General features: G+C 31.7%; 1 protein-coding gene across 1 annotated transcript in view; it reads left to right on the forward strand.

Moving 5' to 3' along the window:
- Nucleotides 1-20,812, forward strand: part of COL11A1 (collagen type XI alpha 1 chain) — a 235,964-nt gene that overhangs the window by 207,480 nt on the left and 7,672 nt on the right. Inside the window, exons 55-63 of the mRNA XM_037815603.1 lie at nt 5,658-5,711; nt 5,863-5,970; nt 6,446-6,499; nt 14,807-14,860; nt 15,727-15,834; nt 16,324-16,377; nt 16,486-16,521; nt 16,616-16,669; nt 17,795-18,044. Coding sequence (XP_037671531.1) covers nt 5,658-5,711; nt 5,863-5,970; nt 6,446-6,499; nt 14,807-14,860; nt 15,727-15,834; nt 16,324-16,377; nt 16,486-16,521; nt 16,616-16,669; nt 17,795-18,044 — 772 coding nt within the window. The remainder of the gene's footprint in view (nt 1-5,657; nt 5,712-5,862; nt 5,971-6,445; nt 6,500-14,806; nt 14,861-15,726; nt 15,835-16,323; nt 16,378-16,485; nt 16,522-16,615; nt 16,670-17,794; nt 18,045-20,812) is intronic.

The raw sequence follows: 20,812 nt of genomic DNA on the forward strand, positions 1-20,812 counted from the left end.
ATTTCCAGAGGAGGGAACTTTTAAACTCATGATAACTGTGTCTATTTTTAATAAAACAGATTTTCCAAACAACAGGGAGTTATGACATGTTACAGAAATAATGTAATTAAAATGAGTTACTAGAGAAGAAAGTGCTTTGGAGTTAAAAATACTATACATATGTGTGGTGGTAACTCTGTACATCATGTGAGCAAAAAGCACTGAATCTACAGGGATATAGTATGCAATTCTGTGAACTGAAACTAATGGGGAGAAGTCTGTCTCCATAAACCTGTGGTTTAGGTAGAAGGCAGCAGTGTCTTTGTGCCACAGTCTATTTAATATTATCTTTGCAGAAACAGCAAGAACATATTCCTAAATTGTGATGTTTGGTTGATCTTAGGCCTATGATTTGATTGACTCCAGAATTTGCCTTAATATCTATTTCCCTTTCGTACATGTAAAAATTGTAGTCTTCAGTGAACTTTCTATGTATTTGTAGTAGTTAACATTTCCTTATGCTTAGTTTCCCCACACTAGAGGCAACAGAAGAGTGGACCAAAAACAATTTTGCTGTAGCTTCTTTTAGCAGAAATAGCAATGACCACAAATGTGTTCAAAACTATTACTTTTTTTTTCCCCATGAGTGACTTTACAAATGAATGATAATAAAACTTTGCTAATAGAGTATTGATCAAAATGTTGTTAGTGGTAGTGATACTGAGAAACAATATTATGTTATTGAACAAGTAGGAAAATGAAGTTATCATTTGTAGTACATGTGCATTCTGTCATGTATTTGTAATACTTGTGAATAAATATATATTTCCTGAAGGCAGTAGGAGATTGTACATCTTGGGTCAATAAGCCATGGAATTTTAATACTCAAGTTATCATCATAGCTGTTTAAAACCAAGTGTGAATTCCATGTCCTTTTATTGAGAAAAAAATTCTGGACAGACTAAAGTAATTTAAACATTATAAACTGAAAATGCATATACTAAGAGTCTAGCACATGCTGCCAAAGAAAATTCCCAATAAAATATTAAAACAATAACTGATATTAATTAATTACAAAGATAGATGAAGATTTAACTTTATATATAAATTATATATATTCTATACACAATATAGTCTATAAATATACCATATATCTGCATGCTTATTATTTTTTATATATGCATGTAAATACACTACAAATGTATATATTCTATTAATTCAAATTTCAGAGACATTTGCTTTTAATAAGACCATTGAAAAAATCCCTATGCTATGTAAATGTAAATATAGAAAATACATGGTAATAATACAGATTATAAATGCACTGAAATTTGATAGAATGCTAGTATCCACCAAGATTGTAACTAGTGTTACACTATGAAAATTTAGATCTGGATTTAAATAGGAAATAATACAGATTATATGTCCATTTTGGAAATCTGTGGTTTAAGTGCATTAAAGTTTCTGAAAAATCCTGAATTAAATTTGTTTGATTATATTTTTAAAATTCTCTACATAATAGTGTTTATTCATTAAAAACTGTTCTAGTTTTTAAATGTGCAAAATTAAAACATGTTCATTTAGTATGTTTTCAAAGTTTACCCAAGTATCTACTTATGTATTAAATTTGTCATAGTTTATTTTCCTAATATTAAGACAGACAGGACCCCATCTCCCCAAGCTCCTGGCCTTTCTCTTCCTTTTCAGCCATACTTTGTCTCTTTTCCCATCAACTCTCAACCCATCACATAATCATGCACCTTAATATACCAATACACACATACACGTGCACAGACTGAACTATGAGCAGTACATTGAATTGTCATGTTCTTTCCATATGTCTTTATATATGAGAGTGAATGTTCAGAATGTAAAGTGTTGAGAGGAAACATCCCTTCCACGTCTACACACACCATAAAATTCCGATGAGAGATTAGGGCCTTTGGAAACCCTTCCCCACTGCCAACAGAACTGGTTTGATGTACTTGTTTGTACATGTCCCTCATCTTGGTGTATTTTACAGTATATTTGTTAATTTTTATGTTTGTCTTTTCAACTAAACAACATTAAAGCTTCAATTTTATTTTTTCATTTATATTCTCCGTGCATAACACACATCTAGCACTTAGGGAATACTTAAAAAAATGTTTGCAAGATGAAGAGAAGAATGGCTAAATCATATTGTAAAGTGTGAATAGGGGAGAGAGGATTATGCTGGAAATTGTATATGAGATGTGTTTCTCATGGGGAGGAAAATCCTTTATAACTGTGACTACTGGTGGAAAGTTAACTGGGGCCTGTTTTATTGTATCATGTTCTAATGCAGTATGTTCCAAACAGAACATTAATTACTTTGTGTTCGTAAAGCAAGTAGCTCACTAGATTAAGTCCTTTCACCTCTTATGCAAAGATATGAGAAATAAATGATTGATAAAAATATGTTCATAGGTGTTTTGAAGTTTGTTCAAAGGAAATTCCTAGTCTCTCAGAAAAAGTGTTTTTTTTAAATTCATACTAGTTTTTATTAAAAAGGAAATTCTATGCCATCTGAAAAAATTATAAGAAATAAATTTTAAAGGATAAAATAAGAGATCAAGAACAAAACAAAGCCATTTAATAAGGATTCCCACCATGACAGATATTAGGCATTTATCTGCAAGGGGAAGAAAACCTTTGAAGCAGAGAAACACTTTATTTTAGTCATTTTGTGGCTGTGTGTTGTAGTTTAGTTGTGGTCAATTCTCTACCTTTTCAAACTCAAAGTTTTTAATCTCCCTTAGAATAAAGGCAAGCTTTTTCTTATGTTTTTAGGCTGTATTTTAAAAAAGGTCTACTCATAAATCTTCAACTGTAAAGTTCATGTGTCTAAATGTAATATTTTGAGGTTAAGACCCCATAATTCTGTCATTAGTTGAAGGAAAAACCTTAACAGAATAAGGAAAAGCCCATTATTAAGTAGGCTTTCACAATTTATATTCCAAAAATAATAGCGCTATACCTGCTTAGAATACATAATATAATTTGCATAATTTAATATTTTAAGCAACAAACCAAAATAACTTATGACACAACATTTTAAAAGAAGGAAATATTTGAAATGTGTGCTTCAATACAGAGATCCTCTTGCATAATTACTATGAAATTCAAAACACATACATTGAAGTTTCAAGACATATGTAATTATTAGCATATTGCTGCCACCTCAAGAGACTGCTTATAGAACTAGTACATTTAAATTTTCTTATCTTTGGTTTGATGCACCATGAATGTCTAATAATGGGTGAGGTTACAATGATGATATTGAGAAAATAGTTACAAATGGTGTCAGCATTGATTCTCTCAGATTTAAATGAGTTTATGGAACTCCCTAAATTTTATGAGTGCTTAATATGCATTTTAAATATAGATTTAAAAGGCCATATAAAAATTGGCATGTATTCACTCTTGGAATATTAATATAATGTGAGAAAATCACCCTCCTGCTTCACCTGCTTTATTCTCATCCTTCATCAATACCTCAGGTATTCTCCCCAACTACCAAACCTAAATCTCAGTTAATGACTTTGTGTTCAATTAATTGAGAAAATAGAAGTAAACAAATGGAAAAACAGAGTCTGAAGGGAAAAAAAGCAATTTTTTAGATATCAGTAAGTATATTTTTCAATCTTTCTGTGCTTATATCTGTACACATGACAAATGCTTTGTACCAAATTGAATCTTAGTGCTGTCAACAAATAATAAAAAGTCAATTAAAGGAAGATGAAATGTTTAATTATAAAATTGCAAATTTTATACATCTGAGAATAAATTAATCAGAATATATGTAGGTAAAACTCTGCAGGCCAAAAGCACCTTTATCATCATGGCTATCAAGATTTCTGCTTGCTTGATTTGAGAAGTTTGGTTCCCATGAAATGCTGTAAGAAAACATAAAGGATTCAGTGGAATTAAAAAAAGCAAAATTTTGATATAATAGGGATTATTATATGTTATTTATAGCCTGAAAAATTGTTATGCTTTTTTAAAGATACCTTGAATATCATGTGTTATATAATATAAAGCATTCTTTTCTACATAATGCTGTTACCAGGGTAGAATTGTGATTTTTTTTATTTCACATATGACTGTAAAAGTAGGAAAGAAATGTAAATATCAGATTTCAGGATCTCATTATAGAATATAGGATCACATTATAGAATATGTATTTTAGACTACTTAAAAAATTTCCAGTTGAAACAGTAGTTTCAAATACATGATTAATATTTTTAAGATGATATAAACATCATGTATGGAAAAAGTAATTTGTTGACATCGTGTCTAAAAATTTATTTGGAAGGCCTATTTTGTTTGACCTGATTCAGGTTGCCGACATGGTGAAAAGTATAGATAAAATGCTTTAATATATAACAATAATAGCTAATAATTTTAGTAATGATAATGGCAATAGCATATACTCATATAGTATTTTCCACGTCCCAGGCATTACTCTAAGCACTTCACATTTATCAACTCACTGAATTTCCATATTAACTCTGGGCAGAAGCCACTGTTATTATCCTCATTTTATAGAGAGGTAAACTGAGGTACTGACAGAATGTGTAGTTTTCCCAAGATAATACAGCTTGTTAGTGTCAGAGCCAGGATTTGAACCCAGGCAGTCTCATTCCAGGCTCACTATATCTCATACCTTTATTTGATACTGCTACGCTGAAAAGTTCACAGACTATTTTAAATGCATTGTATCATTTAAATTTAACAATTCTATAGCAAGAGAATCCTTATTGATAACTGTAGATGAAAGATGAAACTGAGATATATTTAAGTTGTTCAAGGTCACACAGCTAATAAGCAAAAGAAAAAAAAAAAAAAGAACCAAGATTGGGAACTAGGTAAACCAATACCTTATAAAGGTTATATATGTAAAGGGAGCAGCATTATCAATATATTTAAATATATGTAATTACCATTTCTCTACATCAAGTCATGCAGTTATACAAAAATTATGCAAACAGCAGAATATCTATGCTGTATGACATCTTGATTGGGAATATTTTTTCATATGTTTTTGCTTTAATACTAGGTTTTAAGAAGTGATACTCTTTTTGATGCTACTTGTTTATGTAAATTAAGTAGTTACAGAAAATGAAAAGACTATCTGTTGACTGACAAAATTTTAAATATCTTTTTTCCTTAAATTGAACATGATACTATGAGAATGCATGAACATATGCATGTTCTGAGATTAAGAAAGGAATCATTATGATAACACATAAGAATTGAGGTGAAATCTTGTACATTCAATTAATTCCTAATAATACAGCATAATAAATGAATCTTAGTATTTAACACATTAAGGGTGACTACTTCAAGTCATCAGCATTACTTTAAAATATCTCTTCTAATCTACATTATTTCTTGTAATGTTTCCTTATATCAGTATAATGTGATTATGTGTATTCTGTTCAATCTGTGTTTCAATTATTTTTAATATTGTAATGGGCAGTTTGTATACCAAAACAATTTTGATTTTTCTCATCCTGTTTTAAACCAAATAGCTACTTCAAGCCACAATTTATTAAAAGCTGTTAAAAAGTTACTTTGGGATATTTGTAAATAAGTCCTTAATGACCTTACTTCCAAATGCAATACATATTTTAAATGCAATTTTATCTTTATAGGGCCCTCCTGGAGCTGCAGGTGCAGAAGGAAGACAAGGTGAAAAAGGTGCTAAGGTAAAAGATACAGTAGAGATATTATGGTTTGAAAAGCTCATAGAAACATTGAACATTTATTTCGGTATTTTAAGTAAAATAATAAAATGTACTTTCCTACTGTTAATGTATTCATCTAGTTTTGTTTTTGTTTTTGCGTTTGTTTTTATAGGGAGAAGCAGGTGCAGAAGGTCCTCCTGGAAAGACTGGCCCAGTTGGTCCTCAGGGACCTGCTGGAAAGCCTGGCCCAGAAGGTCTTCGGGGAATTCCTGGTCCTGTGGTGAGCATCTGGGCTAAGAGAGGCCATTTTGAAAATTACATTTTATTTCTAAAAGTCATGAAAGAAAATTTTTACATCATTATTATATTTCATAAATTATAGTTATGGAGGGTTTTATGGGAATCTGGAAAATATGCAATAATTAAAGTCAGATACCTTCAAAATATTTAAGTATTTCATTTATTTAATAAGTTCATGGTGAAATTTTAAATTCTAAAAGTAGAAGAGGAAACTAGACCTTAAGAGCTGCATGTGGTAAAATGTGTATGCAAACATCTATACATAAATATGTACCTATGGACACATATACATGTAGGAAAAAAACTCAAAAATGTTTACAGTAATTGTAGCTGTTCCCCAGGTGGTGGTACTCATATGAGATATTTGCTTCCTTTCTTTCTGTATTTCTAAAAATAAAAACAGAAAATCTGCATTATTCTGTTAATTTAAAACAATATGTATTTTTTTCCCTTAGGGAGAACAAGGTCTCCCTGGAGCTGCAGGCCAGGATGGACCACCTGGTCCGATGGTGAGTAGAATCTTTTCCATTGTTTAACAAAAGGAGAATTCCTGAAATGAAACTGTTTCTAAGCTAGAATTCCTGAAACTTTATCTTAGAAATTAGTTTATACTTTGTACAATATTGTAGGGATATTCAGACCTAATAAGAAGAAAATAATTCTACCTAGGTTATTTGGGTCATATGACACTTGATTAGAAACTCTTTTGTGTCTTACATCCTTTGATGAAAAAATAGTTCCACTTAGAATAAAATGCCACGAATGGCCCAGTCCGTTATTTTGCTAGCATGGACAATTCCCCAAAGTGCATGTAATTATACTAAGCCTCCTGGCACTTCATTTAAAAGAGTTATGTTGTTACATACATACAGTGATTCCTTGACCAAATAAATTTTTCTCTTTATGAGTCATACAGCCTGAAAGATAAAACACTAATCCCCATTAGTGAAGAAAGGTATGATTATTACAGTAACATTGGAACTTGGTCGCTGTCATAAACTCTATGTGCTAACAACATGCTTGAGAAATGCAATAAAGCATTTTAGTTGACCAGCATACTTTTCAGAGACATAGGTTATTATAGAATCTAAGGCTTTCCTTGCTACAAAAATTAAGCAGAAAGAATAAAACTTCCTGTCTTTTGAAATCATTGCTTACCAAGTGACCTGTTTGCTTTATAAACAGATTCCATTTCTTTGTAGAGATATAACTTCATTGTCCAAAACTATTATGTGTAGAGATTAATCAAAAGAGCAAACAGAGGGCATTAGGTGTAGCACTGTGCAAATATAGTATATAATGATTTAACTAGTCAAATCTCTCCATATAGTAATTTGAACTTTTCACAAATATCTCTTAGATACCTCAAAGATACATACCTCTTAAGAAAGTTATAAGAATTTGGATTCACATTCTTAATAGTTCAGGAGGAAATTTGGCCACTCCTTTTAGTAAAATGCCAAAATAATTTCTTCTGATATACCTCCCAAATATTTCATATATGTTAAACAGATCATTTTTAAACTTTCACTTAAGAAGTTAAGGATCATGTATTTTAGTATTCAGATAAAAGTTATCAAATTTTGAGTAACTTCAAGCAAGAGACCACTAAATCTGCATATTACCCCATGTGAACAGAGGCTGGCATCTGTTCCACGTCAGTCCCCTTATATTTAGGGAATATTACCCTTAGATCTGGTAAACTCCTAACTGCATGGAAACAGAGGCTGGCAGAAAAATGTCATCCTAAAATTTGCTAGAGATTTTTTTCTTGTTATTTCAGATTTTCCAATAAGTATTCTGACCTTTCTCCAGATGAAATAAAAAGTGCTATGCTAGATTTCCTTCAGCTAATATTAAAAGTAAAACCATCAGACATATTATCAGATTCTGGCTTGCAGAAGTGTGTATTTCTGACACTTGGATGAGTGTGAGTTTACAGCAAGAGTGCTGAACAAAGCGTAGGCATCCGAATTGAGTAGCTGAGCAGCCTGGGTCTCACTCTATTCTCTAGGTAGCTTGTTTCATTGGGAATCACTTATAATGTGAATAGTGTTGCTTTTTCATAGCTCCAATTAGTCTTGACTATGATACATAATCTCTATGAAATGCTACTTAGCCCTCAGGAGGTGAGGGTCAGAGAAGGTCACTTAACAGAGAAGCCAGTGATGTGACTTCTGCAGATAAGTCATCTCCAGAATGTCTTTTACGACAATTGAACAAGCTTTTCAACTCAGCAATAAAACATTTATTTTAGTAGGCAATTTTAACCAGAGCGAGAAGAAGATTATCGTGGTTACTAGTTAAGGTCATCCACTCAAGGACCAAACTTCTTTGGTTCAAAAACAAGCACCACCACTTATTTGTTTGGTTGATTTTAGAAGAGTTGCCTAATTCCTTTAGCTTCAGATTCCTCAACCATACAATGGGGATTTTGATAGCATCTATTTCATAGGGTGTTATAAATTTTAAACGGTTTAAATGTAGGTATTAATATCTTCTAGCCTATGTGATTCTTATGATAATTGAATGATTAATATTTACAAAGCATTTAGACCATTGCTTGGCACATAGTAATGCCTTATAAGAATTATTAACTGAATGAAATAATGATAAATGTTTTGAAAAATAAACAATTTCATGTTCATAGTGAAAAGTAATTAAGTTTGACCTCATTTATGCAAACATACCATCAGTAAACCGTTTGAAAATCAGTGGCTGTTGAAGTGAATGGAAAAGATGGACAACCACAATTACCTTATTATAGCACTTAGAATATAACATAAGTACAGTAATAGAATGAAACAGACAGTGCTAGGTATGCTCAAAGGAGGACTATTTAAATGTCATCTCCTCTGGAGAGGTTTCCCTGATTAGAAATGTGGTAATATTATTAAAGAAGTGAAAGAGAGTTTGAAGTGAGGATAAAAAGTGGGAAGTGAAACTGATTAACAGAAATTTGAAAACTCATTAGAATTTGCATTAATGTCTGAAATTAATCTGTATGAAGTTCATCTGAATAATATTTTGTCCATAATGTATTTCCCTTCATTACATTATAAATGTATTTACACCCACATCCAAGTCTACATAGGCCAGTTTGTTTATCACTGAATAGAAGCCTGTAACTTTCTACTGTAGCATTCCATTGGTCAGTCAAAACCACTGAGACACTCCCTTTCCCCCCAACTTTTAAGTACAACTTAGCTGTTCAATAAATACAACTTATCCTGCCCTCATCCTTCTAGCTTGGCAGCTACCTAATTAGACGATTGAACTCTAACAGAGCACCCATTTACCCACAAAGGTAAGAGTTTAACAATTTGATAGGAACCTTCTGGAGAGGCAATTCTTGGGTAGAGTGAAACAGATCTTTTAAAATTCTTGAAATTATCTCTTCTTGGTGTCTGCCTATGATAGCTCTACTAGAGTTTAGATATGATACAGTATTTTTACTTTTACAAGTTGAGCATTTCCCATGCTAAAAATTAGTTTAAACTTTTATATATGCATTATTTTGCACACACACACACACACAGAATCACCATATGGAACTGGGTATAGATAAGTAGTGCATGTGTGAGCTAAAGGAAATCTGAGGACAATGATAATACCACATAAAGAATTCTATTAGAGTTGTGTTTTTTTGTTTGTTTTGTTTTGTTTTTCTCTTAGGTAAACTGCTAGTAGTTAGTTGCTTTGGTTTGCTAAAGCTGCCGGAATGCAGTATACCAGGAATGGATTGGCTTTTACAATGGGGGTTTATTGGTTCACAAATTTACAGTTCTGAGTCTATGAAAATGTCCAAATTAAGGCATCAACAGGATGATATCTTCTCTGAAGAAAGGTTGATGGCATCTGGGGTTCCTCTCTCACATTGCAAGGCACGTGGCTGGCTCCACTGATCCTTATCTCCTGGGTTTAGCTTCTGGTTTCAGTGGCTTTCTCCCAAATGTTTCTGGGCTTCTGTCTCAGCTTCTCCAAAATGTCTCTGTCCTTTTTCCTCTCATTGAGGACTCCAGCAAGGGGATTAAGATCTACCTTGAATGGGCGGGGTCACATCTCCATGGAAACAACTTATTCGAAAGGTTCCCACCCACAATAGGTCTGCCCCACAAGATTGGATTAAAAGAACATAGGCTTTTCTGGGGTGCTTAACAGATTCAAACCAAACAATAGTCAACACATATTAAATGGGAATCAGATTGAGTGTTTTAAAGTATTATAGAATAGAAATGTGACTGAATTCTGCCCTCTGCTGCAAAGTAAAAAGTAAGATTGAATTGCAATTTTGTTTTCTTTTTTCATGATCCATTAAACTCTCTCTAAATAGAATTGAAATGACTAGAATTTCACAATGATTAAACAAGTTTAAACAAAAACACATCTACTTTTCACAAAATTAAACATGATTTCACAATTTTACATTCTAAATAAAGTGTGGGTCTTTAGTCTTTTTAAACTTCAATGCACTAAAGTTTTCAGATGTATATCAAAGCAAATATTCTATAAAGCATAATGCTGCAGGGAAAAGTTTGATGTGTATTCTAGACACTTAAGAATGTATCATCCCTGTTTTCCTTTTTGCTTTATTACTTATGAATTATGTATTTCCCTGGGGTTTTTTAATTGACAATATCTTAAAGAGGAAACAGTAAATACATATACCTGGAATAACATTTTTTATTTGAAGAATTGATGCTTTTGATCTGTTCCTGGTTCAGAGAGTTATTTATAACAACTCTCAATATCATAACTACCAATTTCTGTTTTCAACTTAAGAAAATGATAAGAAAACTGATTCTACTTGGCAAATTATTCCATAAAAATACCATATTTCGTGGGATTTTTGGTTTAGAGGAATTATCACTCATTTCCTCTAACTCTTTATTGAGTTATACTTTAGAGACAATTTTATGCATTACAAGCACAAATGATGTCTAGTATATTTCTTGTTAAATCTGGGCAATTAGAATTCTCAGTCTTTCCTCTTTTTTGCCATTTTAGCATGTACTATTAGAAAGAGATAAGAAAGTTGATAGATATTACTTTGCGGTATATCTAAAACTAATGACAATAATAATTAGCATTTGTATTATTCTTCATTGTATATGCATTGTTTCTCTTATTCTCACAATATTATGACAGTTATTATTATTATTAGAATATTTTTATAGATAAGGCTCAAGGACAATAATACCTCCAATATCACCTGACTTCTGTTAGTGGTAGAGACTTCAGTCTGTGAAATGTGATTCAAATATGCTTGCCCTGCAAACAATATCCTTATCAGTTCTCCCACCTGCAGCAAAAATTTTGCGTAGTTTTGTCACGTCTGAGGCATTGAATATAAAATGACAACTGAAGAAAGAAAAAAGACCAGCCTCTTTAAATATTTTCATTTTTTAAATCTAGACAATGTTTTTAGTTTTAGCATATATATGCCTGTTTTAAGCAATATTCTTGAATGGTTTCTACTTCTGGTATAAGATATGGTCCTTTAATTCAATTACATTTTTATTAGATCTATTTTTCATGCTTTTTTCAATGCTGGTGGTAACATGACTTCAATAAATTATTTGATTAATTCCATTACTCATTCATATTTTCCACCTAATATATGCTATTGAGAAACATTATTTTCCAAATAATGATATACCAGGCACTCTGATGAGAACAGAAAAATGTAGATTCATGATATATTTCCTAAATTATAAATTTATTAAACTAATAGGACTAAATAAGTAATGTTTTATTTTAATACAAATGAGATTCTTTTTGCTATTCTGATTTAATTACTGGTTTTACAAGATTTGGGACCTTGTGCCACAGAGCAATGTTTCTCAAATTTTAGTGAACATCCAAGCTATGACACAGATTACTGGACTCCAATCCCAGAGCTTCTGTTTCAGCTGGTATGGGTGAAGCCTGAGAATCTGTTTGTTTGTTTTTTTTTAATTTATAGGTGATGCTGATACTGCTGGTCTGGGGACCACTCCTTGGGTTCCCTACCATAGAGTATTAGTCAACTAGATGAAAGTCCAATGTTAAAATCCAGCCTTAGGATATATTTGAAAGTGAACGTGGCAATTTCCTTGTAGCGTCTTTTTTGCTAGTGAGAGGCATGATTATTTATTTTTATACAGAAAAAAATAATCTAAACTGGGTTGGCATAAATTTTGGTCAAAAGGGGTAATTATTTCCTCCTTTTTAGAAGAATATCATTAGGCACATTCATATTTAAATAAATACGTACCTCTTATTAAAACATTTTTATCTTTTGCTAATGGAATGATATTGGGAAATTACCTAATTTATATGAATACTTACAGACTTCCAAATTTATAGACACCAAATTGATTCATGGAGTGAAAGAAATACAAATTTATCTAATAATAGACCAAGGTTTTGATGAGTAGACTTTAAAAACTAAGGAATAGAAAGGACCCAACCAATCAGTCTCACAGCAGCACTGAGAAAGGTATTATAAACCCTAGATTATAGTTATGAAGATAAGTCTCTTTGGTTACATAATTTACATTGCTGATAAATGAAAGCACCTGGCTTCTCTTCCAGGGCTATTCTATTCTGAACCCATACTTTTCATACTACACCACACTGCTTGGATCAGATCCATAGCTCTTAATATTTTAAATTCACAAAAAATTCCAGGCTGGGATCTAATATGCCCTCTGATACTGAAGACCCAAAGTGTCTCTAGGAAGGAGAAAAAAATTATTCATGGTAGCCTTGAAGAACATAAAACTGTGAAGACTCATAATGTTACTTGGTAAAAGTTAAAATGGTTTGCTTTCCAAGTGCTGTGTTAAAAAATATTGCTGAAATTATAGCTCAAACATCATAACTCCTAGAGAACCTGTATGAATATTTTGCCTGTGTTGCTTAGTGCGTTACTTGTTGTAAGCAGTAGTGGCTTATATTTTGTAATATTTTCTTGGCCCTAATTCCATGAATCACATTCTTAAAAATCATTGTTTAATGCCAATTACACTCCTCTGACAGCATCTGTTGCATACATAGTTTTACTTGTCATCATTTCAGAACAGGGACCTTATTTTGTATTGCCTTCAAAGTTGGAGCATAATTTGTAGATGAAAAAGTTTATTTAAAAAGTCATCAACATGAACATTTCCATGGTGGGCGGATAGGGATTGGAATTATTTCCTAAAGTCATGTCAAAGTTTTCATAAAAATATAATTTAGCATAAAAGGATAAATGCCTTAGGCTTAGAATATAAAAACAGTTAAACTATTAAAATAGAGGTTTATTGACATGAGAAAAAGTAAGTTGGCTTATTATTAAAATTACAAATCATTTAGATAAGAAATTCAGTTCAGGCATTACAGCCAAAAATACCTTCTTGGGAGTTTAATTAGGAAAAGGAAAAGTACTAGCTATTACAAGATTTTTTAAAATCTAAGAATTTTTGTATAAAAGTCCACTGAGCAGCCAGGAAGGAGCTCCACGTAAGATTAATTAATCAGATAAAAACCACCTTTAATGTGCTTAATTTTGCAATGTGATGAAAGAGCCTTGAACCAAGTCAAGAGACTAGAGTTCAAATCCTTGGCTTTTCCATTGGCAAACTTTGTGATCTTAAAAAGTTAACAAAGTTTCTGGATTTCTGTTTCTTTGTCAATTAAAAGGATGGTGTCACATTTGATCACTTCTAAAGCCCCATCAATACCTACCATTATATGGGAAGTTAAGTATGAATAACTCCTCCCAATTCTTTTGGTTCTTTCCAACCACCTGGAAGCCTAATCAAAATGCCCCCTTGATCTAGAGGTATCCTTGACTTTCAAGCACTCTGATGGAAGTAAAGTGTTAAGAGAGAGAAAAATCAACAAATATTGTTGTTATGAAATATTTGCATAATGACAATCAAAAACCTCCATAGTATGAGTTAGTAAGGTCATTTTTGGCTCTTGTGTAAGGATGTTTGGTTAAAGATTCTAGAAGTCTTAACATTATCTTCTGTTCCCAAATCCTCTGCAACCAAGTTGTATTACCTATATTGCACTTGGCTGTTTTCTGCATAGAATCCTTTCCCCCTTGAAGATTTCAGAGAATAAATCAGCCCACTTCCTGTGATGTGCATCATAAAGTCTTGTTCAAATGCCTTACAGCTCTTTTGGAGTGTCCCTTCAGTTACCTCCCTAAGTAGCACCATCTCTTGGTCCAATCATGGTAAGGAGTCTAATATCATAACATAAAAGAACTTTGAACTTGAGAGCAGGGGTTTGATCTGAGCCTTGCCACTTGGAAGTTAAATGAGCAAGTTTCTCACAAGTAGAAAGGACATACATAGCTACTTCATCAAGAGTATCATAAATATTAAAGATATATTTTAAAAATAATTTTGCAGACTGTGAGGCACAACTTATATTCAAAACATTATTTTGATTATGTACTCTTAGTACATTTCTCTTTCCTGGAATCATAGTAAAAGGTGTCAATTTTCAATTGAACAAGGAATAATAAATTAGAATTTAGAAAACTGGTCACAGACTAGCAGAAATACAGAGCCCCAGTTTCAAATTAGTATATGCAGAAGTTATATTCTTATTCTGCAACATCCAGAGACATACAAATATGTATCCAAATACATGGTTACAGATTAAACCAGGGTGTTTTAAGCATATGAAGTTACTTAGAATCCTGCAAAAAAAATTAGCACCAACCATTAACTGTTTTTAACTCTATTTCCAAAAACAAACTAGCACTTTGAATAGTAAGATGATTCTCTAATTCATACCTACTCTCTTGTATGTTTATGTTTCCCATCATTTAGGGACCTCCTGGCTTACCTGGTCTCAAAGGTGACCCTGGTTCCAAGGGTGAGAAGGTGAGAAAAATAAAAAGAGTATGTTAAGACAATTTTATATTCTAGTAGCAGAGGCAAGGACTTTTGCAGATCAAAATCACTCAAAAGAAAATTTCAAAGAATATCTTAGTCATTTCTAATGATGAAAAAAACTGTCAATCTTCAGTGTCCCAGATGTATTCAGTGAAGAGAAAATATGCAAAGTAATAGTAAAAAATGCACCAGAATTCCGTATTATACCTTGTCAATGTTCCCATGTAGGAACCATATGGAGATAGCATATGTTTATACTAAAATAACTTCAGAAAATAAGCAGGTGGAAAAACAAAATGCCCATTTTTACATTTTTAAACAGAAAATGAACATGGTCTCCCAGAATGTATGCTGAGTTCAACAAAATAAATCTTTTTTCACTTTGGTATTAATACTGTTTGGATTATTTTTAAGTCTCCAAATGTCAATAAAGATTGCAATGATTCTAAAAAATATGAATCATTTCATGTAAAATGAGATGCTTATTAAAGTAATAAATATGTGGTTGATTATTTCACCAATATTACACGTTTTTTTACTGGAGTATTAGTTGAGGGAATTTGCAGTAAGTAACTGAAACACTGAAGATAGTATTTTTAGAAAGCGTTTTGATCCATAATACTCCAAACCCTTAATAAAGGCCTTACCTGATATAAGCAGTAAATTGTTCTGTTGCGGGGGAGGGTAGAGTTCTCAACCCTACTTCCATTCAGAAAGGGCTTTCTTTAAACTTTTTGTATTTACATTTTTAATTTTATCTTTCAAGAATTTAATGTACAAATATTTCATGACTAGAATTTAATGACATAGTTATTTTTGTATATTATTAAACATTTTTCTCTGTCTTCCCAAAGGGTCATCCTGGTTTAATTGGCCTCATTGGCCCTCCAGGAGAACAAGGTGAAAAGGGTGACCAAGGACTCCCGGGAACTCAGGGATCTCCTGGAGCCAAGGGGGATGGGGTGAGTAAAAACACAAATGATGTTTCCTACTCCTTTCCAGTAATATACACACTCAGGCAAACACATACACACCAAAAACACACATATTTCTTTAAACATGACAAAGGAAGAAATTTAGAGGGTCTTTATTCTAATTTTTGTAAGTTAGGATTTTTCAAAAAGAGGTTTTTATTTTACATTATAATAAATTAAAAAGGTTTAAGTTACAGGTCATAAAAGTTACAGTTCTTTAATTAATTATACATTTATTGACTCCCCATCACATACAAATCATTATTCTGAGGACTGTAGGGACATAAAGAAATATAAAACAAAAAACTTTGCTTATTTTGTACATTATTTCTTAGGTTCATAACGGAAAGGTTTTAGAGTATTATTAAGTGTTCTAGAGTTATCTAAATTTTGCAGTGTATGCTTGTTATTGTCATATGCAAAACATGAAGATGGAGTAGTAGAAGATAACTCTATAATTGGATGTCCTTTCTCTAGGGAATTCCAGGTCCTGCAGGCCCCTTAGGCCCACCTGGTCCTCCAGGCTTACCAGTAAGTACAAGACAAAAGAAGCCTGTAGGGTAGAGTCAACTTACAAATATACCAAGAGACACAAATTCTGCCAATTTTTATCTGTACTTCTTTCTTTGCATTTTCTAGGGTCCTCAAGGTCCAAAGGGTAACAAAGGTTCCACTGTAAGTACCTTTCCAGTTGGCATTTTAATGTTTCAGTGACACCTATTCGAGTGTTTTTTCACAATTTACGTCTGGTTGTTTCTCTTTCTAACAGGGGCCTGCTGGCCAGAAGGGTGACGGTGGTCTTCCAGGGCCTCCTGGGCCTCCGGTAGGTGCAGGTTAACAAGAGTGATGTTCTAATAATTAGCATCTTGAGACTGCCAATGATTTCTCTGAATTTACAGGATGGAATAAAAAAGCACATTCTTTCAAGAGTGCTGATTTTATAGGAAATGGCAATGACATCAATCAAAAAATCAAGTCTACAAGCCAAGACTTGTATTTTCTTTGTTTTCACCCTTTAAATTTGAAGATAACTTAATTATATATTATAGTAGTCTCGTTTATTAGATTTTCGAGGGAATCATATAATTTTTTGTCATATTTTAATGAAACCAACTGTTTGTAGACCACAAAGATACATCTATGTCTTAATACTAGAAATAAAGGCAAAAATATGGGTGCTTGATATTTTTATCCTGGTGCATATAATGATAATAATAATGAAATAATAATAGTTTCCATTTATTAATACAGACATTTTTACAGGCTTCCTAGATTACGCAAGTATTAACTGGTAATATTAAAATACAGATCCATATGAAAAGAAATTTTAGTCTCCTTTCTTGAAATGTTTTCAATTATGTGGCTTCATTATTTAGGTTAGTTCTACTCTTCTGCAAGTGTAAATTCAAATCTGTGATGCATTTGTTTTAAGTACATTAAGTTATAAAGATTTAAGTTATAAATATTTGAAACAAGCTAATGGGTACATACTTTTGATAGTGTAATGTTTCATAATAGAAATAATTAACAAGCATAATGGAGAACATAAAGTATTAAAATGTTTTAATCCTCAGAGACTTCAAAACCAGTTGCAGAGATAGAACATGTAAATGAAGACTAATTAATAAACAAGAGAGTAATATATATATCTGCACATACAAATTTGTTCTATGTTACTTGTATAGATAAGTGCCAGAAGTCATCTATGTATATGCTTACATCAGACTCCCCAGTAGTTTACTTGTAAAGAATACTCAAACTAAAAAAATACATATATAAATAAAATATTTACACATATCTTATACACATATTTTGTGGCTATTAGAGAAAACATCACAAAGATGAACCAACTTGGATTTGTAAAAACAATGACATAATCAAAAACAACTAAAATCTGCGGAATATTTTACTCTAGGAAACAAGTTCACATTCATTATCTCTTTTGCAGGGCCCTCCTGGTGAAGTCATTCAGCCATTACCAATCTTGTCACTCAAAAAAACAAGAAGACATGCTGAAAGCATGCAAGCAGATGCAGGTGATAATATTCTTGATTATTCGGATGGAATGGAGGAAATATTTGGTTCCCTCAATTCTCTGAAACAAGACATCGAGCATATGAAATTCCCAATGGGTACTCAGACCAATCCAGCCCGAACTTGCAAAGATCTGCAACTCAGCCATCCTGACTTCCCGGATGGTATGTTATTAATGTACGACAAAGCAAATGTACTGAGCCCCTAAGTTACCAATGTGCATTGTCAGCTCGTTAATTCTAGTTAAAGTGTTTGATATAGTCTCTAAATAAAACTAAACTAAGCAATTATTATTTACAGTCTCATAGAGAAAAATTATTTACACTGTGCATAATTCAAGATATGCTTTGGAAAATCTTTGATTTTATTAGGTTTCACTAAATTATGACAAGATCATTTTTGTATTATTATAGCTAGCACAAATGTATTTTGCAGTGTAATAACTATCATAGAATGAACATCATGTACGCACATGTATGTGAATATTACTATATAATTATTATTTGCATCCTAACTCATTTTAACTTGTTATTAGTAAAACTAACTGAATTGTTTAATCTAATAGTTTAACTGTAATTTTTGGTGAATAGAATATTTAAGAATTGGGATAGCTTGGGGCAAAATTTTACCTCTCGTGGATCCATAAATAAACAGAAAAATTGTGAACAGCTTAATTACCAATAGTAATCAGGATAATTTATTGAATACTTACATGAATAATATAATTGGGATCTAAATAACTCCATACAGTCAAAAAAGTTTAGTGCAATTCAGAAACAGGCAACATAACTGAAGAATGTCAACAATTTTTCCTATCTTTATCAAGCACAGCCTGTTAAAGCTAAAACAGTAGTTATTAATGGTCCTATACAAACCAATATACAAAGGTATTTGAATTTATAATATTTTTGGGAAAATATTGTTTTGTTTTATATAGTAATTCAGTGACTTATAAGGAGAATATTGCTTTAACTGGCATTATGTTTGAAAAGAATTTAGATAATTTAGGTTGAGCCTGTGCTAGAAAATGTCTCCTCCTACTCACAAATTTAAGTGTACTTGGTCAACCAACAAATTCTTATTGAGTTTATATGGATTTCATAAGAGAATACAAAGAACATATATCTGTATTATATGACTTCTAAACCTCTGTTCTAGATGAGAAAGGGAATCATATATAACCAAAACTTAAATGTAAAAGATAGCTGCATATGTTGAGTTATAAAACAACATATGATTAATTGGAACATGAACAATCATGAAAAAAAGATTATGAACTGTAGGAATGATTCCACTGTGGACTGTATTTCCCAGTGATTCCCAGGACAATAACCACCTTCATTAATTCTTTAATGTGTTAATTGAATATGTAATTAATCATTAATACTTAAATAATTATTTATTGAATAATTGCCAGACTCTGTTCTTCATGCAGAGATTCATAGATGAAGAAAGGATGAATACTTTCAAGTTGCTTATGATCTAATGGTTGAGACAGGAAAAAATACAATTAATCAAAAATATTAATAGTGTCATGTAATGACAGATCCTCTGAAAGTCACTGGTTATGTAATTAGGTATAATTCCATTTTGGATAGAAAGAATGCTAATTACTAAGGAGGTTACATTTAAGTTGAAACTTTAGAGAGCTAGTCAGCCATACCAAGAATCAAAAAGGTATTCCAGGCAAACATTATGAGGCATTTGCAAAGCTTTGAGGCAGATTAGATGTTGATATTTTCAAGGAACTGAAAGAAGGTTGCTATGATTGAACAATAGTAAGTAAACTAGAGAATTACTTGAAATGATTTGTAAGGAAGCAAGATGGAACCAGGAAACTAGTTAGGAAATTATTGGACTGATTTAGGCAAGATATGATGATGGGCTAAATTAGTGATGTGTCAATAGAGATGAGAGATGGATGATTAGATATATACTGATTATAGGTAATATCCATAAGATGTGAAACACTTTACTGAACAAAGATAGCCACACAACTTTCATATAAAATAATTAATATACCCATATGTTATTTGAAAGAATATTTAATGACATTGTTAACTGAATAAAGAAAGATAAAATTTTACTTACCATATGATTCAAAATAATATTCCTAAAAATCTCATAAGAAATACCAAAGATTAAGAGTAGTTATCTCTGATTGGTGATTAATGCTGAATGATTTTTATTTTCTTGTATACTTTTTCCTTAGTATACCAATTTGTTCCAAATAGGAATGTATTAATGGTGTAATGAGAAAAAGTGCAAATGTTTTTGTTAATTAAAAAAGTAAACTAGGGCTAAATAATATATTTCAAGTTACCTGAGAAATGGTAGGAAGCATATTGACTATGAATAGAGTTCTATTCCCATTTCTATACAGTAATAGTACAAGTTAAAGTGGGTTGGCATTGGATTTTTCAGAGTTCCAATTCTAAGCTAAGCAATTCTAATTTTTAAAATGTTAAACATTCAGAGCCAGTAGATCAATATAATTCAAATTAATGTTTAAAATGAAGTCACAACATGAAAAATGGTAAGAGGGTAAGCAAAGTAATTGTCACACATACCACTTCTATTTTCCAGTAACTCCTGTTAACAAAACTATGTTGTCAATTATTTAAAGAATACCTTTGTTCCTCTTACTGCCATTATTTAACACTTTTATTCATCTAACACCAAGTTATGGTCATAGTTATTCACATGATAAGATTTGTTCTGAAGGATTTTGATAATGCATTAATAGCATACTGTGCTTAAATATGTAAAGTAAACTTTCTTCTTAGGACCCCATTCAAAGCAGAGTACATTTATTACAAGAAATGTTTCCTATAAATTAGCACAAAAATATGGTCTCTGAAGAAAACAGATGCTGTCACCTTCAGTGTTACAGATAAATAAATGAGGAATAAATTATATTGATGATTGTGTT

The sequence above is a fragment of the Choloepus didactylus genome, chromosome 2, assembly GCF_015220235.1.
Source record: "Choloepus didactylus isolate mChoDid1 chromosome 2, mChoDid1.pri, whole genome shotgun sequence".
Taxonomy (NCBI): Eukaryota; Metazoa; Chordata; class Mammalia; order Pilosa; family Megalonychidae; genus Choloepus; species Choloepus didactylus.